Source organism: Camelus dromedarius, chromosome 34 (genome assembly GCF_036321535.1).
Source record: "Camelus dromedarius isolate mCamDro1 chromosome 34, mCamDro1.pat, whole genome shotgun sequence".
Lineage (NCBI taxonomy): Eukaryota > Metazoa > Chordata > Mammalia > Artiodactyla > Camelidae > Camelus > Camelus dromedarius.
The window spans coordinates 17,515,997-17,532,358 of record NC_087469.1 but is presented as its reverse complement, the minus strand read 5'-3'; the positions used below and the strand labels follow the sequence as shown (position 1 = coordinate 17,532,358).

The 16,362-nt window shown below is 51.3% G+C and overlaps 1 protein-coding gene across 2 annotated transcripts in view; it reads right to left on the bottom strand.

Moving 5' to 3' along the window:
• ST14 (ST14 transmembrane serine protease matriptase) overlaps positions 1 to 11,459 on the bottom strand; it is a 32,213-nt gene extending 20,754 nt beyond the window's left edge. The window contains exon 1 of one of the 2 annotated variants that reach the window (XM_031443371.2): positions 11,254 to 11,459. In XM_031443371.2, the coding sequence (XP_031299231.2) occupies positions 11,254 to 11,334 (81 nt within the window). In that variant the 5' untranslated portion in view covers positions 11,335 to 11,459. Of the gene's footprint in view, positions 1 to 7,706; positions 7,865 to 11,253 lie in introns of those variants that run through there. The other variant, XM_031443370.2, reaches the window with a different exon arrangement.
• Between the last annotated feature and the right edge of the window lie 4,903 nt (positions 11,460 to 16,362).

Below are 16,362 nucleotides of genomic sequence, written 5' to 3'. Positions count from 1 at the left end.
AGGCCTCCCGCTCCCTGCCCAGCCCGCTCCTCCCCCGCCTCCACTGGGGAGGCAGTGCCTGGCCTGGGGGGTGGGGTGTTGGGGGAGAAAGCCCAGAGGCGATTATCCAGCCAAGTCAGTGAGTCCGACAGACCACTTCCAGACTCTGAGTTTCTGTTTACACACAGAGTTCCAGCCACTTCCAGAACATTTTTTTAAAACTTTAAAATCTTACTTCAACTGCAATTTTTGCAGCACCTCAAAATGATAAACAATAAATGGACTGGTTGAAGGGGAAGCAGGACCAAGGGCTCTGGTCTGTGTTCCTGGAGACATTGTCCTAAAAGGCAAAAGAGTTTCAAACCACCGACTTAGACGGTGAGGAAGCCGAGGCCCCGGGCGGCTGTGGGGAAGGGGCCTGCACGTGGACAGAAGCCACGGAGGCTCCAGGCTGCCACGACCACTCCCGAGGGGGCAGCATACCCACTGCCTCTGTGACTCTGCAAAGGCCACGCCAAGCATAATCAGTATTTTTGTGCATCTCTGTGCCATGATGGGCACTTTTCAAATATTTCATCTCTAATTCTTACACTTTTAGAAGAGGAAATGGGTTAAAAGAGGGTAACTTATCTAAAACCCAGAAAGCTACAAAGCGGCAGGGCTGAATTTCAGACCCAGATTTGACTCCACAGTCAGTATTCTCAGGACACTCTGTTTCTCAGGGGGAAAGCTGATCACTCCCCACAGCTCTGCAGACAAGCAAACTGAAGCCTGGAGGTGACCGGTCTTGGAGAACACTCAGCAAAACTATCTACCTCAAAACCACTTCCTGGGCCCAAAAGACCGGCATGCTGTGCCCACCGCTGCAGATGGACTTCCACCCCTTCAACACTGGGCTGGGGGTGCAAACCCTGCCCCAGCCAGGAGGCCCCCAAACCTGTGAGGAAGAGGGAGGCTGGTCCCATCCTGCCACTCAGAAAGGTTTGGCTCCTCACCACCTACCAAGCACAGCCTGCCCCTGAGAACACAGACCAAGGCCAAGATCTTCCAGGAGACCTCTGAGGACCATCTCAGACCACAGTCTTTCTCCCCGGAACCTCCCCTGCCTTAGAGCTGCATGCCCCACTTGGCATCAGGTTCCCTCACTTCCACAGGGAGTGGACAGGTGGTCCTAGGGAGCCCTCCGGGTATTGTTTCTTCTCCAGCCCTCCTCCGACCCTTGACCTAGCCCAGGGTTAGCACTTTATCCTTTTTTTTTTTTTTTTTTTTGATTGACTGAAGGACTTCTCTCTCCATAGCCAGACTCTTAAGTCGCCTACCCAAAGGAGATACCAGGCCCTAGGGAACTTTCCAGACTTGTGTCCACCCCTGGAAGGGGAGAGAATGCTCAGTCAACACCCAAAGGTCCTGCTGACAGCCCCCCTCCCCAGGCTCTCTAGTGTCAGCCAGCCCGGTTACCTGCTATTCCCAAGACACCTAAGTTTCGACTCTCCCAGTCTTCAGTTAAATGCTTCCCCCAGGACACAGCCTCTTGTAATTCCAACCAGAGAATTCCATTTCAGATGGGCTCCAAGATCACAGATGAGAGACTCCCCAGCTAGGCTCTTTGATGCCACTAACTTTGCACTCAGCCTGTCCTTTTTGGCCAGAGATCCTCTTCCTGGTCCAGCCACTCCCTCCTTTCTCCTGCCCCAGTCACCTGACTCGGAGCAGAAGTATCTGCCCGCAGGGGCACAACCAGGCAGATTCCCCCAGAAACCAAGCAAGAAAGCTAAGAGGATGCCCCTTCGCCTCAGGAAAAGAAGGTGAAACTTCTTTCCATTCTTTTTCTTGACTTTTCACTGAGCCCACGTGCTGATTTCAAAGGCTACTGCTTTCTTAGTTAGTTACTGGCTTTTGTGTTGAGATCATTGTAAATTCAGGTGCAGTTGTAAGAAACAGTATCGAGAGCCCTTGTACACTTGGCCCAGTTTCCGCCAATGATAACATCCCGTAGGACTGTATTATAATGCCACGACACTGATGTGACCCACGGACCTTACTCAGAGTTCCCCTTTCACTTGTACCCACTTGTGTGTAAATACTAAATTTCACACAATTTTACTACTGGTGTCGGCTTCTGTATCTACCAACAGTCAAGATTCTGAACGATTCCAATTTAAGGATCCTTCCTGCTGCCCTTTAGCAACCATACCCACCTCCTTCCTGCCCCCCTCCCCCGACCAGCCAGCTCTAAAATTGTCATTTCAAAAATGATAGCTATAATGGAAAAGAATCTGAAAATATATATATAATATATATGTATAACTGAATGGCTTTGCTGTACACTTGAAACTAACATTGTAAATCGACTGCACTTCAGTAAAAAAGTAAGAATTAAAAAAATAAAGTACTTGGAAATTTCAATTTAAAAACATGCTGTATAAATGGACCATCCAGTGTAGAATCTTTGGGGACGGCTGGCTCTTCTCGCTCAGCAAAATTCCCCGGCGCATCAATGCAGCCACTGCATTCGCTCCTTTTTACTTCTGAGTAGTATTCCACGGCACCATTCAGCCTTTTTTAACAGCTGCCTTGGTAGTCTCTACAGAAGTCAGGGGAAACACCCCAAGCTCACTGGCCTCCTGGAACTGACTACATTCAGAAACACCCCTCCCACCTCTTCAGTAGCTCCCAGGCCGGTTAATCAAGGTACAAATCTTGACACAACATTGTAAAATGACTGTAACTCAATAAAAAAAAAAAAATGTTAAAAAAAAATCAAGCTACAAATCTAGCTGTCTGGAAGAAAGGCCTAAATATGCAAACAGGGGAGGGCGCCCGGAGGCCCTGGTCCACAACTGCAGCCAGAATCCTGTGGAGGAAGTAGAAGGACAGGAGAGAGAACCGCGGAACGGCGTTCTGGGAATTGGATTCTTAGAGCACAAACAGTTCAGACATCATCCCATCTCCCATCCTCCCAGGCCACCCTTGCTGGGGGACAGAGTATTTTCAGGTGTGCCCACATTACTAAGTTCTTCCTCCCCTGCCAGCCATCAGCATCACAACAGCCCTGCACATTAGCACCGCAATAGATCCAGCCTAATTCCTCCCGGTCAGAGCAGCTCCTGAAATCCTCCTCGGAGTCTGCTCTTTCTCTGGCTAAAATGCTCAACTCAGTGGTTCACAGTGTTTTCTAAACCTCTGGCTATCTCAGGCAACCACGAAGTAGCAATATTTCCATTAAGACAAGGAACCCATAATTGAACAACATAATCCGAATGGGATCTGACCAGCTTTGCCCCGTAAGGGCTGTTCTTCAATTCCCTTTGTTTCCATTAATCGTCCAAAAATACAGTCAATTAGCAAACACAAGTAATAAAAATATAGTAACACAGACTGACATATCCACTTGATGAGCATTGACATAGCAACCAAGAACGGTTTTTCAGGAAAAAAAGGACACTGTGAACTCATCTACAAGACAGAAACAGACTCTGACTTAGCAAACAATCTTACAGTTACCAGGAAAAGGGGGTGGGAAGGGAAAATATGGGAGTTTGAGACTTACAAATGTTAGCCACCATATATAAAAATAGATTTTTTTAAAGTTTCTGCTGTATAGTACAGGGAACTATGTTCAGTATCCTGTAATAACCTTTATAAAAAATATGAAAACGAATGTACGTATGTATATTCATGACTGGGACATTGTGCTGTACACCAGAAATTGACACACTGTAACTGATGGTACTTCAATTTAAAAAAAAAAAAAAAAGAATGGTTTTTCAAAGAGGTGGTGGTAACATGGAAAAAAATCTCTAAACTATAATGTTAAATGAAAAAAAAGTCAAAGTATCTGGGCACTTCCTACTCTTCCGAACTCAGCTCAGGCACCTCCTCTGCGAGGCTGCCAAGGAAAGTCTGTCCCCCACTGTTTTAGGTGACAGGTGACTTCCTCTGGTTTCCTATCCCCCAAGCATCCTCCATCCTAGTCACTCAGTGTCTTAGAGTCAACCACCTGCTCCTTAAGGATGGGGGAGAGGGGTGGGGGCTGTGTCTTGCTCCACAATTCTAGCATGGGTTAAGATACGTAATAAATGTGTGATGAATTAATCCATGACAACCATGTCCTCAGCTGTAGAACAGGAATGACGTTATGATTCCATTTTGGGGAGAATACGTGTACACACACATATACATTAATATCCACATAAATATTAGTATACGCATGGAAGACTGCTGGAGATGAGAAACCAAACTATTCCGAGGTTTTATAACCTGGGGGAAAGAATTTCAGAGAAATTTCACTGTGTACATTTGTGTATTGCTCAACTTTAAAAAAAAAAAGAAAAAAAAGTCCTTTCCTAATTTGTTTTTTGACCCTAAATTTCTGAAGTTTAATTTTGGGGCAAACATGTTTAAATCTCTTCAAAACTGAATACATCTCTAGTCAACACTAACCTTGGCAGCTATTGAGAAGTCAGACTTCTCACATCAGTGAGGTACCCTTGAACAGTTTATTTAAATGAGGAGATTCCCAGGCTCTATTTGACCATAAGATCCTAACTTTTAGAATCAGAAAAAAAAGCAGTTTTTTTTTTAGAAAATATTAAAATGCCTCTCTAGGGTACTTTCCCCATTTTTAAAATACTTTCTACTTGTCTCAGTCAGCCAAATGCACTTTAAAGATGTACGTATTAGCCTTTTTAATCATAATTTTAAAAGGCACAACCAAATAAAAACTTCACGGGAAGGGGGGACTTACTCTGCATTTTAGGGAGCCACATTACATGCCTGGCTTTCAACTGGGAATTCAGGATCTGCTGTGGTATCCCGCTTACTCCGGGGCCTCCCTCCCGGGGCTCCTCAGGTCCCAGCCCTGGGAGGGTGGGGGTTTTGTGTCCGCAGTCAGGGCGGTGCACGTCCTCCCAGTGCAGACGGACACAGTGCAGTTCTCGGCAACCTCTCACGCAGGCTGCCCTTCTTCTGACTCACAACTGTGTCATCCAAGGTATCCGCCTTTTCCTCCCAGTAAGGTGTCATATACAAAGCTGATAAGCAAACGAAGACCTCATCAGAGCTGTTACTAAATAAGAAAAGACACAGGACTCAGGAGGGAGTCGGGGGCAGCCCCAGGCCACCACCCAGAGTGACTTGGAGGCATGAGGGGACTCTCTTAGGCACAGCTGCTTAGACACAACCCCTAGACCTCACTCTCCTCCATCCCCCAGTCTTCCACCGCACCACCCAGCAGACAGGAGACGGATACACCTCCCAGAGCATCAGTACATGAACAGCCACAAACTAGGCAAAACCTATGCGTGTGGCAAAGACTGGAAGAGGCCCCCAAAATGTAAACAACCTGATACATTGGCTTGGGTAGGTGGCTTTTTTTTGATCATGTGTGTAACAAATAAAGCTACCATTTGTTCAAAGCCTTGTTGAAGCCCATCTCTAGCCAGTCCCCTGGTCTACCAGGTGAGTAACCTCATCAAACGAGAAACCAGACAAGCTTGGTGTGAGAGGTCTGGAGCGGACCTGTGCTGGCGCCTGGTGTCGGTTCTCCATTTAAAGATGTGTTCTCACTAAACAAGCAACTCTCCAAGGAAGAAGTGCAAATGATCAACAGCCACATGAAAAAATGCTCATATCACTAATTATCAGAGAAATGCAAATCAAAACTGCAACGAGGTATCACCTCACACCAGTCAGATTGGCCATCATTCAAAAGTCCACAAATGACAAATGCTGGAAAGGCTGTGGAGAAAAGGGAACCCTCCTACACTGCTGGTGGGAATGCAGTTTGGTGCAGCCAGTATGGAAAACAGTGTGGAGATTCCTCAAAAGACTAAGAATAGACTTACCGTATGACCCAGAAATCCTGCTCCTGGGCATATACCCAGAAGAAACCCTACTTCAAAATGACACCTGCACCCCAATGTTCATAGCAGCACTATTTACAATAGCCAAGACATGGAAACAGCCTAAAGGTCCATCAATAGATGACTGGATAAAGAAGATGTGGTATATTTATACAATGGAATACTATTCGGCCATAAAAAAATGACAACATAACACCATTTGCAGCAACATGAATGTTCCTGGAGAATGTCATTCTAAGTGAAGTAAGACACAAAGAGAAAGAAAAATACCATATGAGATCGCTCATATGTGGAATCTGAAAAAAAAAAAAAAAGAACATAAATACAAAACAGAAACAGACTCATAGACATAGAATACAAACTCGTGGTTGCCAAGGGGGTGGGGGATGGGAAGGGACAGACTGGGATTTCAAAATGTAAATAGATAAATAAGATTATACTGTATAGCACAGGGAAATATATACAAGATCTTGCGGTAGCTCACAGCGAAAAAAAAATGTGACAATGAATATAAGTATGTTCATGTATAACTGAAAAATGGTGCTCTACACTGGAATTTGACACAACATTGGAAAATGACTATAACTCAATAAAAAAAGTTTAAAAATTAATAAATAAAGATGTGTTCTCGGATTTTGCTGGGGGTGAGTCTCAATCTCCACGTCCTTGGAACACAGCTGTATATAATGGCTTTGCTGTTAAGACTCCAGGCTTTGAAGTCGCTCAGATCTAGGTTTGAACCTCTGCTCCACTTCTAACTGCCTTGGGGCTATTATGCAAACCCTTTGAGCCTCAGTCATCTCATCCATAAACTAGGCATTGCTCTCATACGGATGCTGTGAGAACACAGAGGGTGAACAGAAGTGCACATATTTAGTGCCAGGGAGCAACGACTGTCATCAAATTCCTCACCTTTTCACCACCGTCACCACCAACTCGGAGAGACAAAGGACCCAAGACTCTGACCCGTCTGTTAGCCAACTATCACAAGGATCTTAAGGTTTCTGTTGCTAATTCTGATGATACGAGATTCCAAGACAGAATTTTCAGTAGGGATCTGCTTCTAGAAAAGTTCTTAGCAAAGAAAAAAGGGCAATTACTGCCCATGAGCTCTGAACAAATTCCAAACACCCTTCTCACCCCCACCAGCCAGAGTGAGCATTCCTTGAGACGCTCAGAAGTTCCTATTTCCCACTTCTATAATCAAATGGTTATCAGAATTTTGCTAAGCCCCAGGCATCTCAGAAAAATCCTAAGAAGAGAAATCCAGTTTCTTACCCAAATCAAACCAACTCTTACTCTTAGACGTAAATCCCTCCCAGAGCCCTCTGGGCGGAGAGTGCCACCCTGCACCGCAGCAGTCCAGGGAGAACACAGCACAGCCGCACTGCCTGGGTGCAAACCCCAACCCCACTACCATTTTGCGCTGCGACCTTAGGCAAGTCACTTAGCCTCTCTGTGCTCCCCCTTCCCCGCCTGTAAAAAGGTCTAAGAGGTACAACACACGCTACATGCTCAGTAAGCACCAGCAACGACTATCAGAGCTCTGAACACTCCCGTCGTATGTGCACAAGGCCAGAAGCCACATCTCTGGGATCTGGATTCCTCGGGGGCTGGTCACACCCTCGCTCTTCTTCCAAGAACAGACTTCCTCTCTTAGGAGAGACATGAGCCAACCACCTGGGCAGAACCACAGCCAGAGAAGGAACTGATACCAGAGGAACTCCAGGACCACGGCGGCCACTGGCCACAGCTGACAGTGAGAGGCCAGGCAGGCGCGACAGGGCCCCACAGAGGAGCCAGCTCTGGGCAGACCCGCCCCAGGACAATCCGCAGGGGTCACAGGAGATTTCGGCTTCCTACCTGAGCAGCTGTCAAGCTAGTGCTGCCTTCTCTCATCCTCAGTTTCCCGTCTCCTGAATGAGGGCCAGGAATGTCCAGGTCTCCCAGGACCAGCGGAGGGCAGGCTAGTTCCCATGTTTACCACCTCCCCTGCTCTCCTCTCACCCCTGCACACACCTTCCGGCACAGGGCCTGCCCCTTCCGGAGAGGCCAGCACATGCTCGGAGAACCGAGAAAGAAGGAAGTGTTTTGTTTCATGTGATGGGAGGAGAAAGGGGTGAGCAGCCAGTTACAGTAGGTCTCAGCTCCCCCTTCCCTTCCACAGGAGGACCTTCCTCTAGAAGCCACGTAAAGGGAGGGAGATGAAACCTGGGACCACAGGAAGAGGGTCTCCGTCGCTGGGATGCTGATTCCCTGACACTCCTCGAAGCGATCGCGTGTCTTCAGCAGGCTGCGCGGTCAGCACAACCCCCACCCCCACCCCCCGCTTCTCAGCCTCTTCCCGAGCATCCTGCTGATACGACATCACCTTCCTGCTTGCCTCGAGGCTTTTCCAACTCAGAAACTGAAACACTGCGATTCGTAGACCACGCTGCAACTTACAAAGGGCTTTCATGTTAAGTAGCCCTTTTAATCTTCGCAACAAACCTGTAACGTATATGTCATCCCCGTTTCACAGCCACAGACACTGAGGCTTAGAGGGATGAGGTAACACCGCTGAGATCACCCGGGAGGACAGTGGTGGCCCAGGTCTTGGCTCCACGTCGGACACTCCTGCCACCACGTCACAGATGGCCTCTGGCCACGAGTCATCCACCCTGGCCTGTCAAGCCTGGGTTAGACGCCCGTCCTAAGTGGCTCCCTTTGGCTTCTCCAGAACCCAGTACTTACCACACAGAATTTAATTCCCTGCATCCCACACGACTCTGGGCGTTCCCTGAAGGCAGGGACTGTGTGGGGTCTTTCTTGGGGCCGCTGCCCAGTAGCTGGCACATGCTCCGTCTGTGGTCACCTGATAGATATTTGTCCTGAAGATGAGTGAATGTTCGACTGACTTACAAAGAGCTGACACTCCCGACAGCCCCCACAGCATCTGATTTTGATCTCATCACACCCCATTTTCCAGGCCTGGTCTCCGCCTGCTGAAGGGTACCGAGTCCTACCGGGGCAATACTGACTTAGGAAGGAAGCGGCTTCCGAGCCACCAGCAAGTGTTCCACGAGGGCCAAGACAATCAGTGAGGCAGGCTTCCCCGCTCTTGTTCATGGGCATGACAATTGGCACCTGTGCACTTGCTCTCATGCAGGCAGGGTGCGCACAATCCCCAGAAACAAGGTGTCGTCAGGGCTCCGGAGACAGTGGGGAACACAGAGGTGGCCACTTCTCACTTAGGAATAGGTGGAGGTAGGGCAAGGGCCAGAGTCATCAGCCTTGGGAAGGAGGCAGCCAGAAACAAGCACCATCAAACAGAACCTTTCTCCATCCTCGCAGGGAGGGAAGTGACCAGGAACAAGGAACTCAAAAGCAGCAGTGCTTCTGTGGGGCCCAGCATGATCCAGCCAGAGCTGTCAGCTCAGCTGATGTGGCGGCTGCGCCTCCTGGTCAGAAACTAAGTCAAGGCCGCCTCTGCAGACCCTGACGGCAGACACTGCAAGGCGATCCAGGGAGTGAGAGTTCTGGGCATGCGTGGAGTGGGGAGGAATAGCTGAAGACTTCCTGGAGAAACAAAATGAGCTTTGGGCACCGCAGGCTACTTCCTTCAGGACACCAAGTCACGTCTCATTTTTGCACACACCTCTTAGCGTGGCTCTCAAGAGTGTAAGTTCCTTAAAGGAAACAGTCATATCTTATTTGTCTTTGAGAGCCTCCCCTCCAACCGTGCCTAGCCCAGGATAAGGTAGGGAGTTGGTTCAATGGGGCTTGGCAAGAGAAAAGACAGAGTGATCCACATAGGGAAATGGCAGACTCGGAGTGGAAGGAAGAGCCCAGTGGAGCGGAGAATGGAATAGCGTCATGGAAAGTGAGAAATGAACAGAGGCCACAGGGGAAAGTAAGCGAGGGCTTATGGGGGGCTGTGGAAGCTCAGAGGGGCTGTGGAGCACGGGTGGTGAGGTGTCTCCAGGAAGACCCAGCTCTCCCAGTGTCAGCAGGAGAGAGTCTCAGAAAGGGAATTCAGGAAGAGCCAACGACTTGGAGGAGGGAAGAAAAACAGCCCTGAAATAACAAACACCAAAGAGCAAACCCTCTGTTGAGGAGGCAGGAGTCTAGAACCCCAACAGGCAATTATCAGTGATTCACAAACATGGCAATTACAGAAAGGAAAACAGAAGGTGTCCGCCCGGTGCATCTGCCTCCAGCAGGGCAGAGACCCAGCGGGAACACAGACCCAAGCCTCCAGGCTGCCGGGGAGCACGGGCTTCCAAACACCTACACAGCGGGTGGAAAAGTGGAGAAAACAAAAGTGCCCAGCCGGACCCTTGGCAGCCCAGAATCAGGTCTTCTGCAAGCTCCCTCAATCAGGATGCCACCTGGGGAAAGGAACTGATTTGAGAGACCATCAAAATCTGGCCTGACACGGGAGAGACGGCCGCAGTGCAGGGCAGGATCGCAGGAGAAAGTACGAGGCCGGCCATCGTTCGCAAAGCAGCAAAGCTCCTTCCCCAAGTAGCGCCCGCCTCTCAGCACCCACACTGAGCCAGCAACCTGGCTTGCACTGGTCTTCCAGCACACGTGGGGTCCCCACTGGCAGAGAGGTGGTGGCCTGACTGCTAGGCCTACCTGGCCACTGCCACCTAGGTGTGTCCATCTACAAAGCAGCTAAGACCCACCTCCAGATCTCTACGTGAAGATTCAATGTCTTTAAGGTCTTTTAAGATCTCACTGTTCTTTCTGCCAAACAAGAGCTTTCTGCCTCAATGTCTTCCAAAAGGCTCAAGACACAGGCTCCCACATCCTTTTCCGTAAAGTCACCTTCCCCAAGGGCTCCCTCCTCTCTTGGAGAAGCCCAGGCCGAGCCCACCCTGAGTCCTAAGCGTCATGCTCCATGGCCAGCGAAGCTCTGGTCTCCCAGTTGCCGTCGGCAAAGGTCCTCAAAATGCCTTCTGACCAGCAAGACAAAAGCAAATTCGCGCTGAGGCCAAGGACGCTCGGGCTCCAAAGCGCCCTGGAAACTTCCCTTCCCCGGCCCAAGTCGCGCACTCCGAGCCGGCGCCGCTGCTTCCTTCCAGACGTGCACGCACAGCGCGGCGTTCGTGAGCGGCCCCAGACGAGCCCCTTCCAGGCGGCGAGAGGCCCGAGGGGCCGGAGGGCCGGAGGAGAGGGCCGCGGGGCCGCCGGCCCCCGGGCGGGCGCGGCAGGGCTGGAACCCGAGGTCCGGCCGGCGCCCGCCGAGCAGGAAATTCCACCTGTCGGGCCGGCGCCGCGGCCACAAACGCCGGCGGAGCGGCTCCCGCGGCCGAGAGACGCGCGGAGCTGCCCGGCCCCCGGCCCCCCGGCCCCCCGGCCCCCCGGCCCCTCGGCACCCCGGCACCCCGCGCTCCCCGCCCCGACGCCGCCCGCGCTCGCCCACCTCAGGTCGCGAGCTGTACTTGAGTCCCGCGCCGAGACCCCCGGAGCCGCCTGAGCCCCTGTGCGCCCGGTCGCTCCTCATGGTCCCGCAGGCCGTGGGGCTCAGGCCATCGCCGCGGGGCTGGGGCTGGGGCTGGGGCTGGGGCCGGGGCGCGGGGCGGGCCTGGTTCCGGTCTCAGGCGCAGCGCGCCGGCCGCCGAGGCTCTGCCCGGCCCTTCCTGTCGCGCGCAGGTAGTTTCAGGGTGTGGCCTCCCCACTGCCCCGCCCGCCGCGCCGCCCGCCGCGCCGCCGCACCTTCCCCCGCCCCCCGCCCCCCCGCCCCCCTCCCCCACCCCCCACCCCCCACCTCACCGCCTACCCCCACCCCACCCCACCTCCCCCCGCCCGCAGGGCTCCGGGGCCACCTCCCCGCATCGCGACCCGGGGAGCCAGGCCACCGCCTGAGGTGGTGTGGCAGCCGGACGGCGACCTGCCTGGTGGTGGCCCTCAGCCCGCACTGTGCCCCGCACAAAACGGGCCCGCAGGAAGTTTGGAACAACAGCGAAACTTAATTCCCCCTCCCTGCTCCTAGCCTGGAAGTGGCCCTTCCCCTGGAGGACAGCTTCCCCCCTCCCCCCCCCGCCCCCCCCGCCGGCCATGGTTTCCTCCCTCTCTCCATCTTCCATCTCCGCCTCCCCGCCTTGCTCCACGTCTAGGCTGTTAGGACCCCTCCGAACCCAAGCAAAAACCAGGGCGGCCGCTTGGCCCGGCCTCCCCCTCCAGCCACTGCCCCGACTCTCCTTTCTGGCCAGTAGCTGCACTTCACTGCTAGGAGGGCCTTGCTGCGGTCGGCGTCCAGCTTTCCCAGAGCCGCTCAGTCCCGTGCCCCCTTCTCCTGCCCCAGCCTCCTTCACCCATTGGCAGCAACTGACTGATCCTGGTCCTCACCTGCCCACCTTCCCTGGATTCTGGTCCTACTTTCTGACCCCTAAATGTCAGGGTCCCCAGAGGTCTCTCTTCAACCTTCCCCCCTTTTCCTCTCCACTTTCTTGGCATCTCATCACATGGCTTCAAGTAGGTGAATCTGCCTTCCTAGCAGACATCGTGAAGGAGGCCGACTGCATTAACAACTGCTTGGGAACTTCTCCGCTCGCGTTCTACTGGTGTTACCTAGTCAACAATTATTATTGAAAAAAAAAACAAATATTATTGAGCACATTTATATGCTAAGCACTGTTCTAGGTGCTGGGACACAAGAGTGAACAAAATAAAACCCCCTGCTTTACAATCAGCAAGCCTAGAGCTTCCTTCCCAGACTCAGCCATCTTGCACCGTTTTCTCTGGTTGTAATATTGTCGTTCATTCTCCTGGGCTCAAAACCTTGGAATCATCTTTGACTCTCTACCCCCTTACATCTCATAGCTAATTAGTTCCAAACCTGCAAGTCTCTCTCTTACGTAGCTAATGTGTAGAGCCCTCTCTTTCCTCCCCATTCAGAAGACCCCACTTCAAGCCCTTGTCACCCTTTGCCTAGATTAGCGTAAAAAGCAAAAGTACCTCCTGTCTCTAGTTTATGGACCTCAGATCTCTCCTATACACAGCAATCAGTCTACCCTTCCTAAACCACGGCTTCTTTAAAACCCTCAGTGTTTCCTGGATGGAATTCAACCTCCTTGCCTGGCTTTCATAGCGTGACCTATCTTCCTCTACAAACTTGCCTCCCAGCGTTCTTATTAAGACTCCTTCTCTGCAGCCAGACTTTCCCACATTTGCACCTTTCCTAATGCTTCCCATCTCCTGGGAAGACCTTCTCCTTCACATTCATCTCTGCGTACTGGGGCAAAGTCACCTGTGCAACACTAGTCATTAGAGTTCTTCACCAAGTGTGTCTAGCTCTCTGCCTTTTGGGCACAGGCTAGGATTTGAAGTTAGGCGCAGCCATATGGGTAGCTGTGGGCAGGGAAATGTAAAACGTCAAATGATACACACCTCTTCCAAGTACGAGCACAAGGAGACGATGCAGAATCCCCACGCCCTCTTCCCCTGGTAAGGGGATCCTGGAAGAACGTGTTGAGATAGGGCCTCCATCCCCTGCAGCCCTAGGTGCTGCAATGAGCAGAGAGTCCTGCTGACGGGCACTTGATGCGTAGCATCAATGAGAAGTAAGCTTTTGGGAAGTGAAGCCACTGAGAGTGGAGATTTGTTTGTTATCACAGCAGATCTAGCCCTGTTTGTTATCACAGCAGATCTAGCCCATCCTGACTGATATACTGTCTCCTCCACAAGATTTTCCTTCCCTCTAAACCGGAACTCGATCTGTTTGAACCTCTGTCTTGGAACTTATCAATTTTTCTTTGCATTTCTGTCAAAGTCTTACCTTTGAGTCTTCAGAGCCTAGCACACTGACTGGCACAGTAAATCATATCCATTGAATACACAGAAAATAAGTCTGCCACTTTCCACCATGTGAAGAATTCCAACGCTGAGTAGAAGATATCAGAAAATAATTTTCTGCATATTGGGACAAAGTCATCTACAGAACTTCGAAGGTGCTACCTTGGTACCACAGTTACCAATGACGCAATACCCTTCAGTTAGCATGAATGATTGAAAGTAAGCCGGATCCGAAGTAATGTAAAGGGGACGGCACGCATAGCGCTTAAACCCGCTGCTCTGCCACAAAGGAGGGTCTCCTGTCGCCTCCCAGGTTCCTAGAGCATCGTCCTTTATCTCGCGGAGCTGTGGATGCCCTGCACGGAGAAGGCACTTGGTGCCATCATCTGAACCCAGTGCAGATGCGGTGCGTTTACTGCGACTCCAGACCAAGAGGAAGCGATGCAGGCGGAGACCGTTCCCGACACCGTGTCCCGTCAGCTTACTGACTGCACATCACACGGGACAGAGGAAGACGTGTAACTGCCCGTTCTTACATTAAAGCCCAGATATGTAAGGTCAGTGCTTTTATTCCTAAATTGTAAGCAGACAAACCCAAGAGCAGACAGCCAGAAGGATAAAGCCAGGTTCTCACACTCCTAAGGGGTAAATCCAGGTTCAAACCCAGATGTCAGCCCGAGGCCTGTGTCATTTGCCATTATGACCAACTCTCACGCCTCCACCCTCAATCTCTCTCCTTGCCCCCAAAGCTGCCATCTCTTGCGTAAGTCCTTCTCTTCCTGACCCGGACTCTGTCTGCTGGGGAAGTCAGGTTTGGGGCCCTGGGGCCCCCTCTGAAGGCCACTCCCTCCAGCTACCCCCAGAGCACTTGGGGCCGGAGCCACTTAGAAGGTGTACACGTGTGGACTAGAGCACAAGCCAAAAGATACTGGCTTCACCTGGTGATGACATGAGAGGGAGTAGGGCCACGTCAGGTCGACCCAGCCCAAGGTTAAAATCCCCGAGCTCTGTTCCTGTTAGAGATGGTGAGAACCAGGGACAAACCCAGGTGACACAGATCATGCCAGGCTGGCGGGCAAACCCCACTCCGGCAAGGACCAGTCTGCCGACAGCTGGTGTGGGAGAGGTTTAGGGAGAGCAGAATGAACCAGTTAGAGGGCCGTCATCCGTGAATGTATCTTAATCTTCTAGAGCAAGCTATGTGTATCTGACACCTACTGGCACTTTCCTGTGGAAGGTAAACACGTGCTTTCTAAATACCAGTTTAGGAGCCACGAGGAAATTCTGCCCTCCCTCCACACGCCGCCCCCGCCTTGACAGCGATACTCCATCAGCCTGGCGTCTTTCCCACATCACCCCGCCCACTTGTGCTCCTTCTCCAGGCAAAATCCAAGTTCAGCCCGAATGTCACTTCTGTGGGACTTTCACAGGCACAGTTAACGTCTCCTTCCTCCCAGACTGACTCACCCTCAGCTGGAGCTTGCACCGCAGGGCGTTTTGATTTTCCTGGTCCACGTAAGAGCTCTCTGAACGGGGTTGCAGGGAAGAGGGAGGCCACAAAGCTGAGGAGTGTCGGCGTATTAAGGAGCTTCAGCTTCTGCTCTTGGGTTTGTCTGCTTACAGTTTAGGAATAAAAGCACCAGCCTCATATCAGGGCTTTAACATAAGGATGGGCGGTTACACCTCTTCCTCCATCCCGTGTGACGTGCACTCAGTAAGCTGACAGGACACGGTGTCGGGAAGGGTCTCCGCCTGCATCGCTTCCTCTTGGTCTGGAGTCACAGTAAACGCACCGCATCTGCATTAGGTTCAGATAACGGCACCGAGTGTCTTCTCCGTGCAGGGCATCCACAGCTCCGTGAGAGAAGGGACGATGCTCTAGGAACCTGGGAGGCGATTGGAGACCCTCCTTTGTGGCAGAGCAGCAGGTTTAAGTGCTATGCGTGCCGTCCCCTTTATGTTACTTCGGATCCGACCATCTCAGTAAATGGCTTCAACATCCATTTAGCGAAACAGTTCTAAAGACATCACTGGCTTCTTTTCCCTCGTCCAACCTACCCACAAACAACAAACAAATCACGTCTGTCAGTTCTACCTCTGAAATACATTTAGACTCCGCCTACGCCTCTCTTTCGTACCACGTCTCCCTGCTCTAAGCCATCGCATCTCCTGCCTGGACTACACATCACCTCTTGCTGGCCGCCTTGGTCCACTCCGGCCATCTGCTGTGATTACCACGCGGGATCCCTGGCGCTGCATTGCCTGCCTCTCAAAACACAAAGCTCCTACGGCAAGGATCGGTATCCGCTAGTTCCCCAGCTCACACACAACACGTGTTTGTTAAATTACTTAAAAAAAACTAAATGAATAAGTGGAAAAGTTTTCTGGTTTCCATTAGCACTTTAAACTTTTTATTGTTAAATGCAACACAAATACAGAAAACAGCGTGGAACATACAGCTTACTGGATTATTCTGACACATCACCTTGTCATCACCACTCGAACCTGCCAACACAGCCCACCACGGAGCCCTCCCCGTGCTTGTCCCCAAAACAACCCTACTTCCCCTGCGACTAGCCACGCTCTTGGCTTCTGCAGGGAAGGAAAGGTAAAAGGCTGAGCCTCTCCCTCCGTTTTGCAGTTTTCAGAGTAGTCAGTTCTCTAGCATTTGCCAAAGGGACCAATTGGTGTGCATTTACTTGTTTTTGTGTTATTAAGAATTCTTCTATTTAAACAT